This window comes from Carassius gibelio, chromosome A17, assembly GCF_023724105.1.
Source record: "Carassius gibelio isolate Cgi1373 ecotype wild population from Czech Republic chromosome A17, carGib1.2-hapl.c, whole genome shotgun sequence".
Taxonomy (NCBI): domain Eukaryota; kingdom Metazoa; phylum Chordata; class Actinopteri; order Cypriniformes; family Cyprinidae; genus Carassius; species Carassius gibelio.
The window spans coordinates 7,811,290-7,827,925 of record NC_068387.1 but is presented as its reverse complement, the minus strand read 5'-3'; the positions used below and the strand labels follow the sequence as shown (position 1 = coordinate 7,827,925).

The 16,636-nt window shown below is 32.7% G+C and overlaps 1 gene segment (V, D, J or C); it reads left to right on the top strand.

The window, feature by feature from the left end:
* The first annotated feature begins 6,584 nt into the window (after positions 1–6,584).
* LOC128031703 (T-cell receptor beta-1 chain C region-like) lies at positions 6,585–16,324 on the top strand. The segment is given in 5 exon segments: positions 6,585–6,750; positions 13,873–14,211; positions 14,351–14,368; positions 14,468–14,571; positions 14,707–16,324. Coding segments are annotated over 5 exon segments (630 nt in total).
* The last annotated feature ends 312 nt before the right edge of the window (positions 16,325–16,636 follow it).

Genomic DNA, 16,636 nt, shown 5'->3' with positions numbered 1-16,636 from the left:
AGACGTCCTCTTGGGCAGTGACTGGCCAATGAAAGCTACAGTGGAGTCCAGACATTCCTCCATTAGTCTGAAGGTCTGTCTGTGTGAGACTAAAGCTATCCTGCTTGAGGGATGTTGTTCCTCCAGTGCTTGTAAGACATTGAACAATATATAACCCATTGGCTGCAGGGTTGTGGAGCTACTTAATAAAAGTAGCAATGCTAATAAAGCTTTAACTGGCTTTTTATTCAAGAATGTTGGCATGTGGCATGACAGAAGCAAGCTACTTTTGAGTCTCCAGTGACAATTATTTCAAAATTCCTCAAAATTGATCCAAATCTTCTATTCAGACACTTTTTATTTATTTATTAATTAGTCTGCATGTCAGTCCAGTGTTAAATTCTACTGTACTTACTTAGGCTGATGAGCCTAAACTGTTTATCTTTATTTCTTTTACAACAGTTAGTCTGTTCAGTTGGATGTTTAAGTAAATATATTATACTAATTTTCCATTTTCTAATATATGTTATTAAATACTGCTTTTTATCTATATCTATTTGTTTTTAACTGTAAATGTATCCTTTAAATTTGATGCTATCACACTAGCTGAGACCCTTTAATAGCTACAATTATTAGCCACTTTTTCATAGTAACTTGCAGTGTTGTAAATGTTTCAGTGCACTTTTCTGAAAAAGGGTAGGGTAATTGTACTTCAACTGTAAACTATTGTAACTTTGGTAACACTTTAGTATATGGAGCAATTCTCACTATTAACTAGATGCTTATTAGCATTATTACTTATAAAGCATATATACGGCATAGTCATATTCTTACACCTAACATCTAAACTTAACAAGTGACCTACTGAATTATAATAAACACCTAATTGTATTGAGTTTATTGAGGCAAAAATCATGATTAATGATTTTTTCATAGTGAGAACTGGACTTTAAAATAAAGTTTGACTGTAACTTTTTTACTAGAAATTACTTAAGTAGTTTGTCAGCACTGGAGAGATGTGTTGTTGGGTGTGTGCTTGTCTTTTCACAGGAAGTTGACATGATCTTTCATGCTGTAGACCCCTAGCTGTATTGGAAGTAAGTCACAGTATTACTGAGTGCACCTCGTTCATTTATGCGACAACATGGAGCTCAGCTGGTTCATACTCACTTTACTGCTCACTGTCTGTAAGGCTTTTGCATTTTATTACATTTCACCCCCACCATTTTAAACATGTATTTATATTTTCTTGACTTTTATTGTCTTTGAATTAGAGTTAAATTTTCCTGCCAAACATACAGAGAAGCAATTATGCTAAACTGAAATATATTTTGAATGTAGCCAAATTTCTATTGAAATTAGACATTTGTTATGATTTTTAAATGTAAGATTGAACAACACACTACAGTAATAGATACAATTATTATTACCATTGATGATATTACTACAACTTACATGGCCTTTTATTTCTTAATATTATATAATCTACAAGTCATTTAAAAAAAATATATATATATATTATACCTTTAACATTTGAAGTACACTGCAAATGCACATTCAGTCCCCTTCTCCACAGGGGCAACCAACCACAGTATAGCAGTGGTGTTTATCTTTATCTTTTTCAACTGTCCTGTTTTCCAGATAAATCCAATGGAGAAATCCGCCAAGAGTCTGAAATCTTTGCCAACAGCAGTTCAAATGTGACATTGACGTGTCAACATGATAATTCTGACCACTACAGATTGTTCTGGTACAAGCAAACAAAGGGGAGTGTGGGATTGTCTTTATTGATGTTTTCTATCGGCCAAAACCAGGTAGAGATTGAAGAGCCATTTAAAACTCAAAAGTCTAAGTATGCAGCAACCCGTCCTGTAATAAAGATGTCCACGCTGCAGATTAACAAACTAGAGAGCGAAGACACGGCTCTCTATTATTGTGCCACGAGCACACAGTATTATATTACAGCTGCACTGCTAAACAACAACCACAACGTTAAGACTGCACTGTGCTTTCATCTCTCATTGATGATGTCATTTCCTGTTCCTTTGATCATAGACAGATTAAATAGGATAGTCAAAATACATCTAGAAGGGGAAAGGTACACTAGAAGTGGATTCTCCTCTTTACTGTCATGGGACTTTTGTGTTCGGGGTTTGTTTTTCTGCTAGCTATTAGTAAGTTTATCTGGACTTTTTTTTATTATTATTATTTATTCAGAAATGTATTAAGAAATCTTATTTTTGTTATGAGAACTGATATAATCAATAGTTTTCTACCCAACAGAGTCATTAGGAGGAATAACCATCACTCAGAATGATCAAGTCAGTCAAACTCAAGTGATTACTCAACGGGATAAACAGGTTACTTTAAAATGCAACCATGATGATGACACCTATTATTATATGTACTGGTACAGACAGAGAAGTCAAGGTGAACTGTCCCTTGTTGCCATTTCTGTTGGAAGAGACAATAAAGAGACAGTTTCCCCATTCACAGAACCAAAATATATAATGCAACGTCCTGCCATTAAAGAATCTTCGCTGGAGATCAAGAATGTAGTAGGGGAGGACTCGGGTATTTATTTCTGCGCTTCAAGCATTACACAGTACCTTAACTTAGCCAGATAGCTGAGCAATAACCTCAACCTGAGCCACAATGATCAGAGAGAAAATACATGAGAATCAAGCTGGTTGTGAGATATACTATCTTTGATCCTATAAATGTACATTGTGTAGTTAATGTGAATGTAATTGCTAAACAGTTGCACATACAGTATCTGCGGTAAATGTAATAATGCATATTTAGAAATCTTAATATATAAATGAACTGTAATATATTTTTAGTATCTCACATGTGGCTGTTTTGAACACCTGTAATCTTTGCCTATGCATGTGTATTAATATAGTAAATATTATTTATTTTCTTAATGCAATTTGTCATATTTGAAACTCCAAACTGAGTGATAAATGTCTGTTGCAATGTTCAAGAAATGAAGAATTTGGTTATACACCCCTCTTTCACAAACTATTTTCCAAAGTTTACATATATACCTTATGTGTATTATGTGTTGCCACTAATATCAGTTTGATTATTTTGATGGTACCCTTTAGACAGCTGATGATGAGTAACTCTGCAACTACATCAACTAGTGGTCATTGGAGTATTAGTATGTCTACTGCTGTAAATGTATGCTAAGACTTTATTTTGATGGTCAACCAACATGGTCAACACCATCATAAACTGACATACTGTAAGTGTCTTTGGAAGTATACGTCAACTTATTTTACCATACTAGATTGTACCATTCTAAAGCATACTGTAGTAATACTCTAATGAGAGTTGGTTGGCATGTAGTGGCATGTGCAAGCCTTATGCTTTTAGATGATTGATTAAGGGGACCATCAAAAAAAAGAAAAGAAAATGGAAACAAAATAAAACATTGAATTTTTTTAGTAGGAGTATTAAGCTCACTTCACTTAATAAACATTTATTCTAGAGGAAATTCTCAAATAACACTCAACATCTAACTATTCACAAGCTGTAGTAAGATACTGTACAGATCTTAAATAAACAATGTCAAGATATGATAAAGTCCATTATACTGTACAAGATTTAATATGCTGTTCATTGTTTGTTATAAATAATCATACTCTTAAACTTATAACCACAAATACGTAAGTATCATGATGTATCGTAATTGTTGTTATGATTATTCATGAGTTGATATAACATAATATATATATATATATATATATATATATATATATATATATATATATATATATATATATATATATATATATATATATATATATATATATATATATATATATATATATATATATTATTATTATTTTTTTTTTATAATGCATTATGCATTCACTATAATACCTTAATAATACCCTTATAATGCATCATAAAACTAAGGGCTTTATAGAAACTGCTACGTTAATGAACTTTTGTTTCCTTATTTGGTCATCTTCCTTTTCTTGTTTTGGCAATTGACTGGTCTCCAGTTCCCTGATTACCTCCTCTGTGTTTAAATACCCGTTCTGTTCAGTTCTTCCTCGTCCGTGATTGTAACTTAACCTATTGTGATGGTAATGCTGTTATTTGTATGTTAACCCGATATTGTATTGTAAGTGTGGTATATTGTCTGTATTCTCCTTCGTTATACAGTAAACTCCTCATTTGATCCAGATCCTCCTCGAGCACTTTATTCTTACGTTAGCATACACACCCTTATTGTAACAGAAACTGTTACCTCACATTTTTTAAAATACTGTATATAAATCACACACATGCACAAATAATAGATCTATCTTTTATTCATCTTTTGTAAAGTTTTTCAGTAATACGGAAGTAACTGACAAGCCAACACACATTGTTTTGAAATTAAACTGTGTTTTTAAAAGAATTGATGTATGAGTGAATTATTCATTGAATTATTATTACTGAATAATAATAATAATAATAATAATAATAATAATAATAATAATAATAATAATAATAATAATAATAATAATAATAAAATGTAGAGAGAAATGGACAAATCCCTGTCTCTCGCAGAATGTACTCAGACTTAGATTCTGTCTGGAACAAACACAGACAAACTATAAACAGATGCTCTGAACATGACTCAAAGTGACTGTTGTATAATCAGATTGAGATGTACAATTAATATGTTCAGATTTCTAACTTATTTTCATTTTCATATGCATTCTTAACTCTGGCTCTGCACATAGACACGTTCATAACTTATTAAATGCAAAGTGCTCTTCTTGCAGTATTGCATCATAAATACAGTTAACTTTCAGAAGAGCTGTACAGTTTAATTTGATTTGATCATCCTCTGGATTAAAGATCATATGCTGACCTCTGCAGGATGATATGAGCAGTTTTAGTACTGTTTTTATACTCTATTTACAGCAGCAGATGGCATGATGATGCATTCAATTCCTGATGTATTTCCATACGTCACAATTGTAGTCAATAGCAACAAAGTGTTTGAAATGTTACTTTTGCTTAGCTTTTGATTACTATGGCATGTCTTGTTGGCACATTGCCAGATTGGATAAATGAATCATTATTTTATTATATTATAATATTATTAGAATGCTGCTACTTCCCACTGAGAGTAAAACAAGTCACTAAACAGAATGTCCGAATTGAGAAAATGGTGTACATAATGTTTAGGATTCTGTACGATTGAGATGTTTTATTATCACACATCTACACAAGTAAAACTGCTGAAACAATAATGCAGAGTTATTAGAGTTTGTCTATGATTTTTGCTATAATATTGCAGATGCTTTATTTACAGTGTCTTATTGAGAGTGAACATGGTACAATGCTCCACAAACTGCAACTTTGCCTGCATTCATGTGTATTTCATTTACATCTAGATTGTTTGTTGAGTCATTAGGTTAAACAGAAGTTGTTCATTACAAATCAGTTTGTCTTATTTAGTTTTACATGATTTTGTGAAAATATGAATTATAATAGAATTGAAGTACTGAATCTTTCATAGTGGCTTCATTTATTTGGAATTTGTTATGGAAATACAGCTGCATATTAAAACTAAATTTGAATAATGTTTTTTTTTTTTTTCAAGAAAAGGGAAGCACATCGCTGGATGATTTTTTACATTTTTTATTTATTATTATTATTATTATTTTTTAGAATATTGAATATTGAATCAGTATATTAGTCAAATTAGAGGTGAATTTGATTCAACTTTCCATTATAGTACATAAAAAAAGAAACCAATACAGTACTTGTCCCCTCTCCGCACCCTGATGATTGTTTAATGAGGATGTGGGAGGGGTCCACAAACTGTCATAGAGACATTTTTAGGTGGAGGCATCTGCACCTGCCCAAATTCTCAGTAATCACAGAAATAGCAACACAGACTGTATACAGATAGACATAAAAAAGAAACATGTGCAAGAGAATGATGAAAAATAAAGATAAAATGGGGGTTGGGGGAAGAGTCGGGGGGAAGAGAGAAGGAGAATTTTTTGTTTTTGTCTAATGTTTTAGCACCGTGGGGACAGGGGGCCACGGTGATACATTCCCATAGAGCCGCTGTACAAAAACCTCCCTCCATGTACAGTCAATTAGACAGAGACAATGAATACAAACACTGCAGACATTTCTAATGGATTCCAGCATTAAATATCATAGATATCTATGAGAGAAGGGTTCTTAATATTTAAAATAATTAATTTAATGAATCTGAACACATTTTATCAGCGGTAAATACATGTGGATACTTGAAGTTGGACTTGCCTGGAAAACATCATCACTTACCTTGTAGCAAATCAGTGTATATTTTGGATTTGCATGCTTTTACATTGAACAGCCTGCTGGGAGACAACTATTATGGAATTAACAGACTTTTATATGATCATGGGAAAAAAATAATAATTCTAACGCAAATTTCGGAGTACTCTGAAACATTGTGCTTCTGGCTTGCAAGCATACTTCGGAAATGGAACAAAACTGACAGTTTTAGGTAAGTTTGTTTTAGGCAATTCTACTTTAATGTATAAATGGGTCTACTGACCAATGCTCATATTGTCTGACCTGTATCTTTCATACTCTTTTTTGACTAAACTATGACAGCAGTAGGGAAGGTGCCTCCAAATCAGATACACATTTTAAAAATAATTTGTACCATAGCTTGTGCCGAAAATTTGCGCACACTGTCCCACTGTGACAATGCTTATCAGGCACACTTTGGAGATGGAACAAAATTAACAGTTTTAGGTAAGATATACGTTTAACTTTACTAATATGTAGGCCCGCATGAGATAATCAGACAATAACAAAATATTTATTGAGCTCAAGTGGCTGATGATTGTGCATTAAGATTAGTCTATGCTGAAATGCTTTTTAAAAAGTACAGTGCAATTTCAGTATCGATTTGAGTCCCTTTTTGACATGACAGTCGTATGCTGTGCCAATTATCAAGCCTATTTCGGTAACGGCACCAAATTAACAGTTCTTGGTAAGTACTACTTCCACTTCAGTTAGAAACTGTTACGAGTATACAGTGCAAAAAATAGTATGAGTTGTTCATTTAAAGCAACATGATTGAAAACATAAAATGTGTCATTTGAGACGACAGAGAATGTGAATATATCAAAGAACTTATAAAAGAGAGTGAGAGAGAGAGAGAGAGAGAGAGAAGAACTGTGTAGAATTAGTTAAATGTAAGGGTTGTGAAGTTCTAGTAATTTTATTAGTGAGCCTGCATGCTGTGTTTTGGAAGCAGCCAGGCTATCTTTGGTGAAGGGACAAAACTGACTGTTCTAGGTAAGAACTATTTTTGTAAACGTGAAAGAATAGTTAAATGCAAATAACGCATTTGCTACATTCAGTTACCAATGGGAATTGCATAATATAGCTAGGTATGTTTTTTTGAGAAGTTTGTGATACTGTCTTGATACTCTGTGCTCAAACACGCAAGCATATTTTGGAAACGGCACCAAACTTACTGTTTTAGGTAAGAAAAGCAATGCTTATGAATATAAATCTTTTTAGCATGTTACCTGTATAATAGCCAGTGTGGTTTAGATGTAGTTTGTAGAAAGTCTTTAGTTTTTTACAGTCGGTTGACATCAGTGTAATCAGTACAGTCCTGCACACTTTGGCAGTGGGACTAAACTTACAGTAACAGGTGAGATCTTTTTGTCTGAATTTGTTGGATAAATATTATTAGGTGCTGAAGTGTGTGGATAATTCTTTTGGAAATAAGTCTGTAACCAGCCATTGATCGGTGTCCAGACATCCTAGATGTTTTATTAGTGCATATGTGTGCTGTGTCAAATACTGCTCAGGCTCATTTTGGTGAAGGAACGAAATTAACTGTACTTGGTAAGAGACACATTTCATATTGTTTAAATGGCAATGCTTAATCAATAATGTGGCTTCTAATCAAAATAGCTGATTGCATTTATTTAAGTCGACAAATCTGATCAAGTTAATGCACTCTGAGGGTTCTTCCTGACTCAAAACTCTTTATTTCATTTGAAAATATAATTTTTTTGTATTGTTGAACTAGTGATGGCATGTAGATGGGTATTAAGAGTAGAGGACGTTTTATCTGTAGCGTAGAATCAGTGTGAACAACTACAACCCTGCACATTTCGGCACTGGAACCAAACTCACAGTACTAGGTAAGAAATATTTTAACTTTATTTTACATAACCTTCTGCATCATAGCCAGAAAACGGTGAAAAATTCACTAAAATCATTTGACATCGCAATTAAGGACATAATCTTATCGTTTGTAAAATAAGTATAATGATGCATAAAAGTACAAGTGTAAAAAGCATCCTCCTTGGCATAGATAGAATTGCTAAGCATTTCTCAAGCCTCAATGTTTAGAAGAAATGCAAGACTTAAGTCCATAAAGTCGGAGTAATTTTATTAGTGCCCATGTATGCTGTGACTCTGGCGGAGGTCAAGCTTTCTTCGGCAATGGAACAAAGTTAACAGTTCTTGGTAAGACAGAAAACAAATTTATATCACTAAGCTGACCTTTGCAAATACGTTAGAAATATTAGAACATACTATTATTATTTCATAATGTATGCCTAGTTCAACAACAAAAAATAGGAGGTTTTTTGATTCTTCTGAACAATTCTTTATTTGAGACGGCACGCTTGGACATTTGATTGACAATTGTTATAGTGCTGTGTTCCCAAAGTTACTAAAAAGTAAAAAGTTAAATATGTAGGAAAGATCTTGAGGAGGTTTCATCTGTAGCATAAAATCAGTGTGATCAGTACGACCCAGCATACTTTGGAAAAGGCACTAAACTTACAGTTCTAGGTGAGTAAATTGTGTTTGTTGATATTTAGACCGAAGTAAATGGTATTTGTTAAGTGCACTATGTTGCGTTTTCAAAATAATATTCTATGTGCATGACCCAGGCTTTAAAGACTTGCTGTCTTGAGTAAATTTGTTAGTGCACGTGCACTGTGACTCTACTGCTTCTCAGGCTTACTTTGGCAAAGGAACAAAGTTAACTGTACTAGGTAAGAAAAATCCCTCGCTCTATATTTTTAAAATTATGTCAGATAAAATGAGTGAGAAAGTCTACAACATCTTGACTACAGCTGAGGTTTTAACTGTAGCTTAGTATCAGTGTGACCTCTGGCAGTGTTGCATACTTTGGCAATGGCACAAAACTAACAGTTCTAGGTGAGTAATTTGAGTATTATGCATGCTATGTAAATCAGAAAACTACAGAAATGTAACTATGTGATGTTTGTTTATTTGTTGATTTTTAATATGCCAACTTCTAAAGTAACTGTTCGTGTTTTATATTTATGAAATGACTCAAATGAGCACTCTAAGTAAATATGATCAATATAATCAAGTACAATTCATGGGCATTTAAGTAAAAAAAAAAAAAAAAACTAAAAAATGCCTTGGATTTGGCACCATGAGTGAATTTGTCAGTGCAAATGTATGCTGTGCTCTGGTACTTATCCAGCTCTCTTTGGCAATGGAACAAAGCTAACCGTTTTGGGTAAGACTATACAAAAATGTCTATGCTAGACTGTAAATCAAAATGTACTGAACTATGTCAAATGGAGGCTAATGGGTTTTTAAACGTTGATAAATGAAATGCATCAAATTGAATTGAAATGAATGGTAATACTCAGTAATCTTGAGATAATCATTCTTTAAAGGTTTAGACGTATCATTTCTGATTTTGATTATCTGAGGTATTAACTGTTGCATAGAATCAGTGTGAACATGGGTAGTGAAGCACACTTTGGTAATGGAACTAAACTTACAGTCCTAGGTGAGTCATTTGCATAATATTTCTGAATTTACTAGGATATTTAGAAGCAGCACATCTTGCTTATTTGATGTTCAAGTCTAATATGAGTTTATTTTTGAGAGTTTTCAAAATTATATTGCTGTTTTTGTATATCTCTCTGATGCATAAATCACTGTATGCTAAATTACTAGTCATTCTACTAAAAATAATTGCTCTATGTATTTTGTAATATTCACATTGCAATCAGGTAGAACCCTATACTCAGTCTTTAGCCTTTGGTGTAAATTTGTTAGAGCACATGCATGCTGTGACTCTGGTGTTTCTCAGGCTTATTTCGGCAATGGAACAAAGTTGACTGTCTTAGGTAAGAGCAATCAAATTTTTATAATTATGTCAGAAAACGAGTGGCAAAGTCTCCATGATCTCCACTGTAGCTGAGGTTTTGACTGTAGCTTAGTATCAGTGTGAACACTGGCAATCCTGCATACTTTGGCAATGGCACTAAACTTACAGTTCTAGGTGAGTAATTTGAGTATTCTGTGTCTTATGTAAAACCTTAGCAGGATATACAGAATTGTAGATATAAGATGTTGATGAAATGGATCTTCTAAGTTATGATGTCTCTGTGTTATATAAGCACATTTACCATAAGTAATCTAAGTAAATGAATTGGATATAGTTGAGCAGCATTCATTGGACATTTAAGTAAAAAAAAAAAAGGACTTGAATCTGGCATCCTGAGTGAATTTGTTAGAGCACGTGTGTGCTGTGACTCTGGTGGTAGTTATCCAGCTTATTTCGGCAATGGAACAAAACTCACTGTTCTGGGTAAGAATATTCAAAAATGTGCATGCTATTTCATCGATTGCCATTGAAATCTTTATGCTAGACAAGGTGCAATGTACTTACGACACACTGAAGTTAAGAAAAAAATGAATGTTGCTCTATGATATCTAAAATGATATTCAACTGAAATGACTTGAATGCTTCGTAGCAATCTAGAGATAAGCATTCTTTGAAACGAAGTTAGATGTATTGAGGTATGTAGAATACTTTCTGGTTTTGAGGTGCAGTATTAACTGTTGCATAGAATCAGTGTGAACTTTGGTAGTGAAGCACACTTTGGTGCCGGCACTAAACTTACAGTCCTAGGTGAGTCATTTACATAATATTTTTGAACTTACTAGGAAATTTAAAACACATCCTGTTTATTTGCTGTTCAGGTCTAAAAGGAGGTTCTTTTGAAACAGTTTTCAAAATTGTATTGCTTTTTTATAAATATATATCTCTGATGTATAAATAATTGTATGGTTAATTACCACTCATAGTACTAAAATAATTGTTATTTAGTAGATAATTATGTGATATTTGCAGGGGCATTGAAGTAAACATACTAGGGCTTTAGCATTTGGTGTCTTGGGTAAATTTGTTAGAGCACATGCATGCTGTGACTCTGGTTATGGTCAGGCTTATTTCGGCAATGGAACAAAGTTAACTGTCTTAGGTAAGAAAAATTTCACTCCTCATGCTATTTCAGTGATCTGCATTAATAACATTGTGAGGTCATTGACCAAAGTAAAATTGCTATGTGCTATCTAAGATTGCTGAATTGGTATTGGATGAACTGGCAGTTCTCGGGAATCTGATTATGTCTTAAAAAAATGAGGTCAGATATAGTTGGATGAGTGGCACTGTTTAAATTAATCCATCTGTAGCTGAGGTTTTAACTGTAGCTTAGAATCAGTGTGACCTCTGGATATCCTGCATACTTTGGCAATGGCACTAAACTTACAGTCCTAGGTGAGTCATTTGAGTATTATGTGTGAATTTTAGCTCTTAATATTTTTTATTTGTAATTTAAGATTGCAGAATAGGTCTAGTCTTAGGAATGTAACCAGATTTTCTGGAATAAGTGGCAATGTTCACATGCTCTGCAGTATATTTGAGGTTTTAACTGTAGCTCAGAATCAGCGTGAACAATCTCAATCCTGCATACTTTGGCAATGGCACCAAACTAACAGTTCTGGGTGAGTAGTTTAAGTATTATGTTTGATATTCATAACCTAATATTTTAAAATGATATCTGCAAATGGTGTTCTCATGAATCAGAAGAACTGAAAATACTATGTGCAGTCTTTAAAAATGAAGTTAGATAAAGTGGAATAAGTGGCAATGGTCTCCAGTGTAGCTGAGGTTTTAATTGTAGCTTAGGATCATTGTGAACAAACGCAGCCTGCATACTTTGGCAATGGCACTAAACTAACAGTTCTAGGTGAGTAATCAAGCAATCTGATATTTAATCATTTGAAAGGATTTTATTAGGACATCTAAAATGATTGATGATTGGACTAGCTAATTCATCTTTAAGAATATATGAATAGTTGGATAAGTGGTAATATTCACATGCATCTGCATTATAGCTGAGGTTTTAACTGTAGCTCAAAATCAGTGTGAACAATGCCAGACCAGCATACTTTGGCAGTGGAACTAAACTGACAGTTTTAGGTGAGTAAATGGAGCATGCTGCTCTTTCAGAGCTTAAATGATTTTGAAATAAATAGTATATCTAAAATTATGGTGTCAATTAGAAGAACTGGAGTTAAATAGAGTAGGATATAGTTCTCATGATCTCTACTCTATTTGAGGTTTTAACTGTAGCTTAGAATCAGTGTGAACTATGGTGATCCTGCATACTTTGGCAATGGCACCAAACTTACTGTTTTAGGTAAGAAGATTTGTTTGCTTGTGTGTTTTTTTTTTTTTTTTTGGTATTTGATCAGTTTCCAAGATCTATGCGTTTGTGTGTAAAAACTTTACTATGTCCTTTTATTTCTTAATACTGAAATTCACCATTTCAACTAAATCCAAACTGTAATAAGTGAATGGTGCATGAGTTAGTCAGAGACACTGGCATTAGAGTAAAACACTGTCACTGTCCTGTGCTGAAAACAGTGCTGCGTTTTGGGGTCTGAGTTTGAAGAATTACAGGTTTAGATAATAGTCTGCCTTTAGGAAAGTTATCTGCCTTACTATCACTCATAATATTTGATATGGTGACATCTAATGTTCTTGTGTTTCTAAAAACTTATATGGATATGCATGAATATGACACTCATGGAAATGTCCCTCAAATGTCAATGGTTTATTTTGGTATGATTATTTGTATGCTGAATGTCATATTCATAGAGTATGAAGAATGTAATCAGTTTAAAGTGATAGGAAGGGTTTTACTGTAGCCGTTGAGCAGTGTGAACAACAGACCTGCATACTTTGGCATTGGGACCAAACTTACTGTTCTGGGTAAGAAAGAAAATAATGTTTTTTTTTTTTTTTCTTACAGTAAATTTTTTATGACACTTCAGTTTTTTATTGACTAATTCTTACTATGAACTAGTTGCTTATTAGCCTGCATATTTCTAGCATATTGGCTGTTTATTAGTGCTTATAAAGCACATGTTTTATTCTCAATGACCATATTTTAGATTCTTAATTCTACCTCATAACTAAATATGACAACTAACTGTGCAACAAATTAGGAGTATATTGAGGCAAAAGTAGAATTTAAGAGTTAGGTAATAATGAGAATAACTGATTATTTTGGTGATGTATAATGAGTTCTTGTAGATTTGAGTGTTGCGACTAGCTGTTCTTTAGCAACTCTTGTTTTTGTGCACTACATGAATCAGTGTTTTTATAAGCATGTGCTACTGCTGATATACTTTATGCTCTATCAAGTAAGATCATTGCTATGAGTACAGATACATTAGCTACACTACATTAGCTGTCTGTGCTTTTCCTGTTGAAGAAGCAACTGCTCTTAGTAGGAATTTTGCATTGTGTAATGGGGTTATAAACGGTATTGTATAATTGTGCAATTTCTTTTATAATACCAACAACAACAATAATAGTAATCCTAACAATAATGATAACAATAACAAATATAACAATCATCATCATCATCATCATCGTTTAATTTCAGCAGACTGAAATATCATGGAAAAAATTGGTTTCCAAAAATTGTTAATGTATATACTATGTCTATACTAACATTTTGTTACCTATGCTTATAATGTACAATATTTTTTTTACAGAGCCTAATCGCACAAAAGAACCAGAAGTAGAAATCCTGAAGCCCTCTGAAATCGAGACTGGCTGTAAGAAAAGAGTCACTCTTGTGTGTGTGGCCAAAGACTTCTACCCAGACCATGTGAGCATAAGATGGAGCCTTGGAAACAATGAATTAAAAAAAGATATAGCGACAGACCCATATGCCATCAAAGACAATGCCACAAAATTGTTCAGCATATCCAGCAGACTTCAAGTCTCTAAAAAAGATTTCAAACCAAAACACAATTACACATGTACAGTGAAATACTACTATGAAACAGACAAGTACATGAACGTATCCGGCAGTATCATTGGAATTGAAGGTATTTCATTAGACATAAGTTGAAAGATGAAATAAAAGAAAGTGCTGTCTGTGAATAAAAAGCATTTTGCAATACATGCTTCAAGTAATTTTAATATTTGAATAACTGGGTCTTCTAATTCATTATTTTCTAATTACAGGTGATGAATATGAGCCAGGTAAGGATTTGCTGTTTTCTTTTTAGATGTCAGAGGTCAAAAGTATATTATTAATGCCATGCTGACTAATATGTTATGATTTGTTCTTTTAATATCCAGAAAGCTATGTGAATTCAGCACAGTGGATGAAACTGGCATACGGTGTGTTCATCGCTAAGAGTGGACTGTATGGTCTTGTCGTCTTAGTGTATGTGATGAGAAAGGTAAGGATGATAAACTTGTAATTATAATGTAGAATTTCAAACAGAAGTGCTGGAAGTATATTAACAACAGAAGCGATAAGTGTTTGGTCACGTGTTTTTCTGAATGTCTCAATCTTCATGTGATATTTGTTACAGGGTTCAGCTGGAAAGTGAATGACCTGAAGATGGATTATGGATTATGGATTGACGGAATTACCAAGAAAACTCATTTACTCTTTGATTATATAACTGAAGATTCTATCTATTTCATTTCATTTCTCTCTTTCTGTTCTTTACTGAGTGTGTATCGCAGTGAAAATCTGCAGGTACTTTTTTTTTGATAATATATATATATATATATATATATATATATATATATATATATATATATATATATATTTCTTATGTCATTGCTACTGTACATACTTACAATTCGATAACAAACTACTATGCCAATAAAACACACTTAACAGAGCTAAATATAACTCATTGTTTCTCATATTAAGATTTACTGTATTTTCTTTCCTTTTTTTATACATAAATGCATATTACCCACAAAGGAAATTCTCACTTATTTTTATAGGCATATTGTTCACCAATTCAAGACTAATAGCTATTTTGATAGCTTTTATTTTTTGGTAGAGTAGATGGCACTTGCTGTTAAAGGTTTCATTCCCAGGGAGCATAAATTCATTGAATACCTTGAATTGCTTTGAATAAAAGCATCTGCAAAAGGCCTAAAAGGAAAAGACAATTTGTAGCCAATAAAGTTCATAGGACTGACAATGGTCTCCCAATTGCTTTCAATTAAGTAACAACATGATGACAATGATGTAACTGGTTGATTGTATTCTGTTACCAATAGCCAATACACTGTTACTGGTCACTAAAACATTGTAATTAGAAATAAATCACTTTTTACTTTTTTAGGTGAACTGTTCATTTGAATAAACATGAATAAAATCTTTCTTTTGCAATATAAATCTTTGGATAAAAGCATAACACTTTCTCCCTCCCTCTCTTTCTCCCAAAAAGTACCTGTTCTGGCATATTTAATAATTTTATATTTTTTATTTAATTTAAATTTAATATTTTGTTTGCAATATGATTTCAAAAATACGTTATGTAAAATTAAAATACCATGCATTTGACCACTTTTTAATTGCTAAATCTAAGTGCATAGTTAATGATAACCTACACTTATTGAATGTCTAGTTGTTTTGATATTAACTGAGGAAATTAGAAGAGCAGCGAGGTTAGTTCTCAGAAAACCTCTGCATATGGTATTTGGTTTGATATATATTTTATTATCCTATTTTACAGTGTTTTGACTGTTCTTGGGGCCACTGTGTATATTTACCTTTTGGTTAGTTTGAATTACTGTTAAAATCATAATGCACATTTAAATACACAAAACCTCCTGTAATAGCTGCTGCTCAGAAGAGGCCTCTCTGGGTAACAGCTGGGAGGCCACTATGGCTTTCACGGTCTCAACCAGAAAAGGGGCCCCCAAAAAACAGTGTACCGTTGCCCATTATTAGCTGTTAGTTGTTGAGGTTTAGGTAATGAGGTAAATCATCGTGTACTAGCTACGCAAAACTAGAATTTGGAGAAGGGACCAAACTGACGGTTCTGGGTAAGTCCGAATTTTAAAACTCTTAAATTGTACTAGTAGAGATCATTCAATAAATGTACTCGTATGATTTATGAAATGCAGTAAGAATTTCACGTTTTCAATGCAAAAAAAAAAAAAAAAAAAAAAAAAAAAATCAATGCATGTACTATTGTCCGTGTCATGGAAATGGAGAAAAAATAAAATAATATGGACATGTTACAAAAAATAAAAAGTACGTAGACCACTAAAATACAGATGTAAAAATAATTTTATCCATGTAGAATGCTTATTTATTCATTAATGAATATGTTTTTATTTATTCAGTAAATTTATTATTATTAATAATATGTTAATTCCCTATTTATTTTAAAAGAGCGATGATAAGGGAACATTTAAGAAGTAATACATTTTTAAGTTCATCCATAAATGTAAAAATTTAGGCATTTTAAAATAAGTTGCATGTGTTAAAAG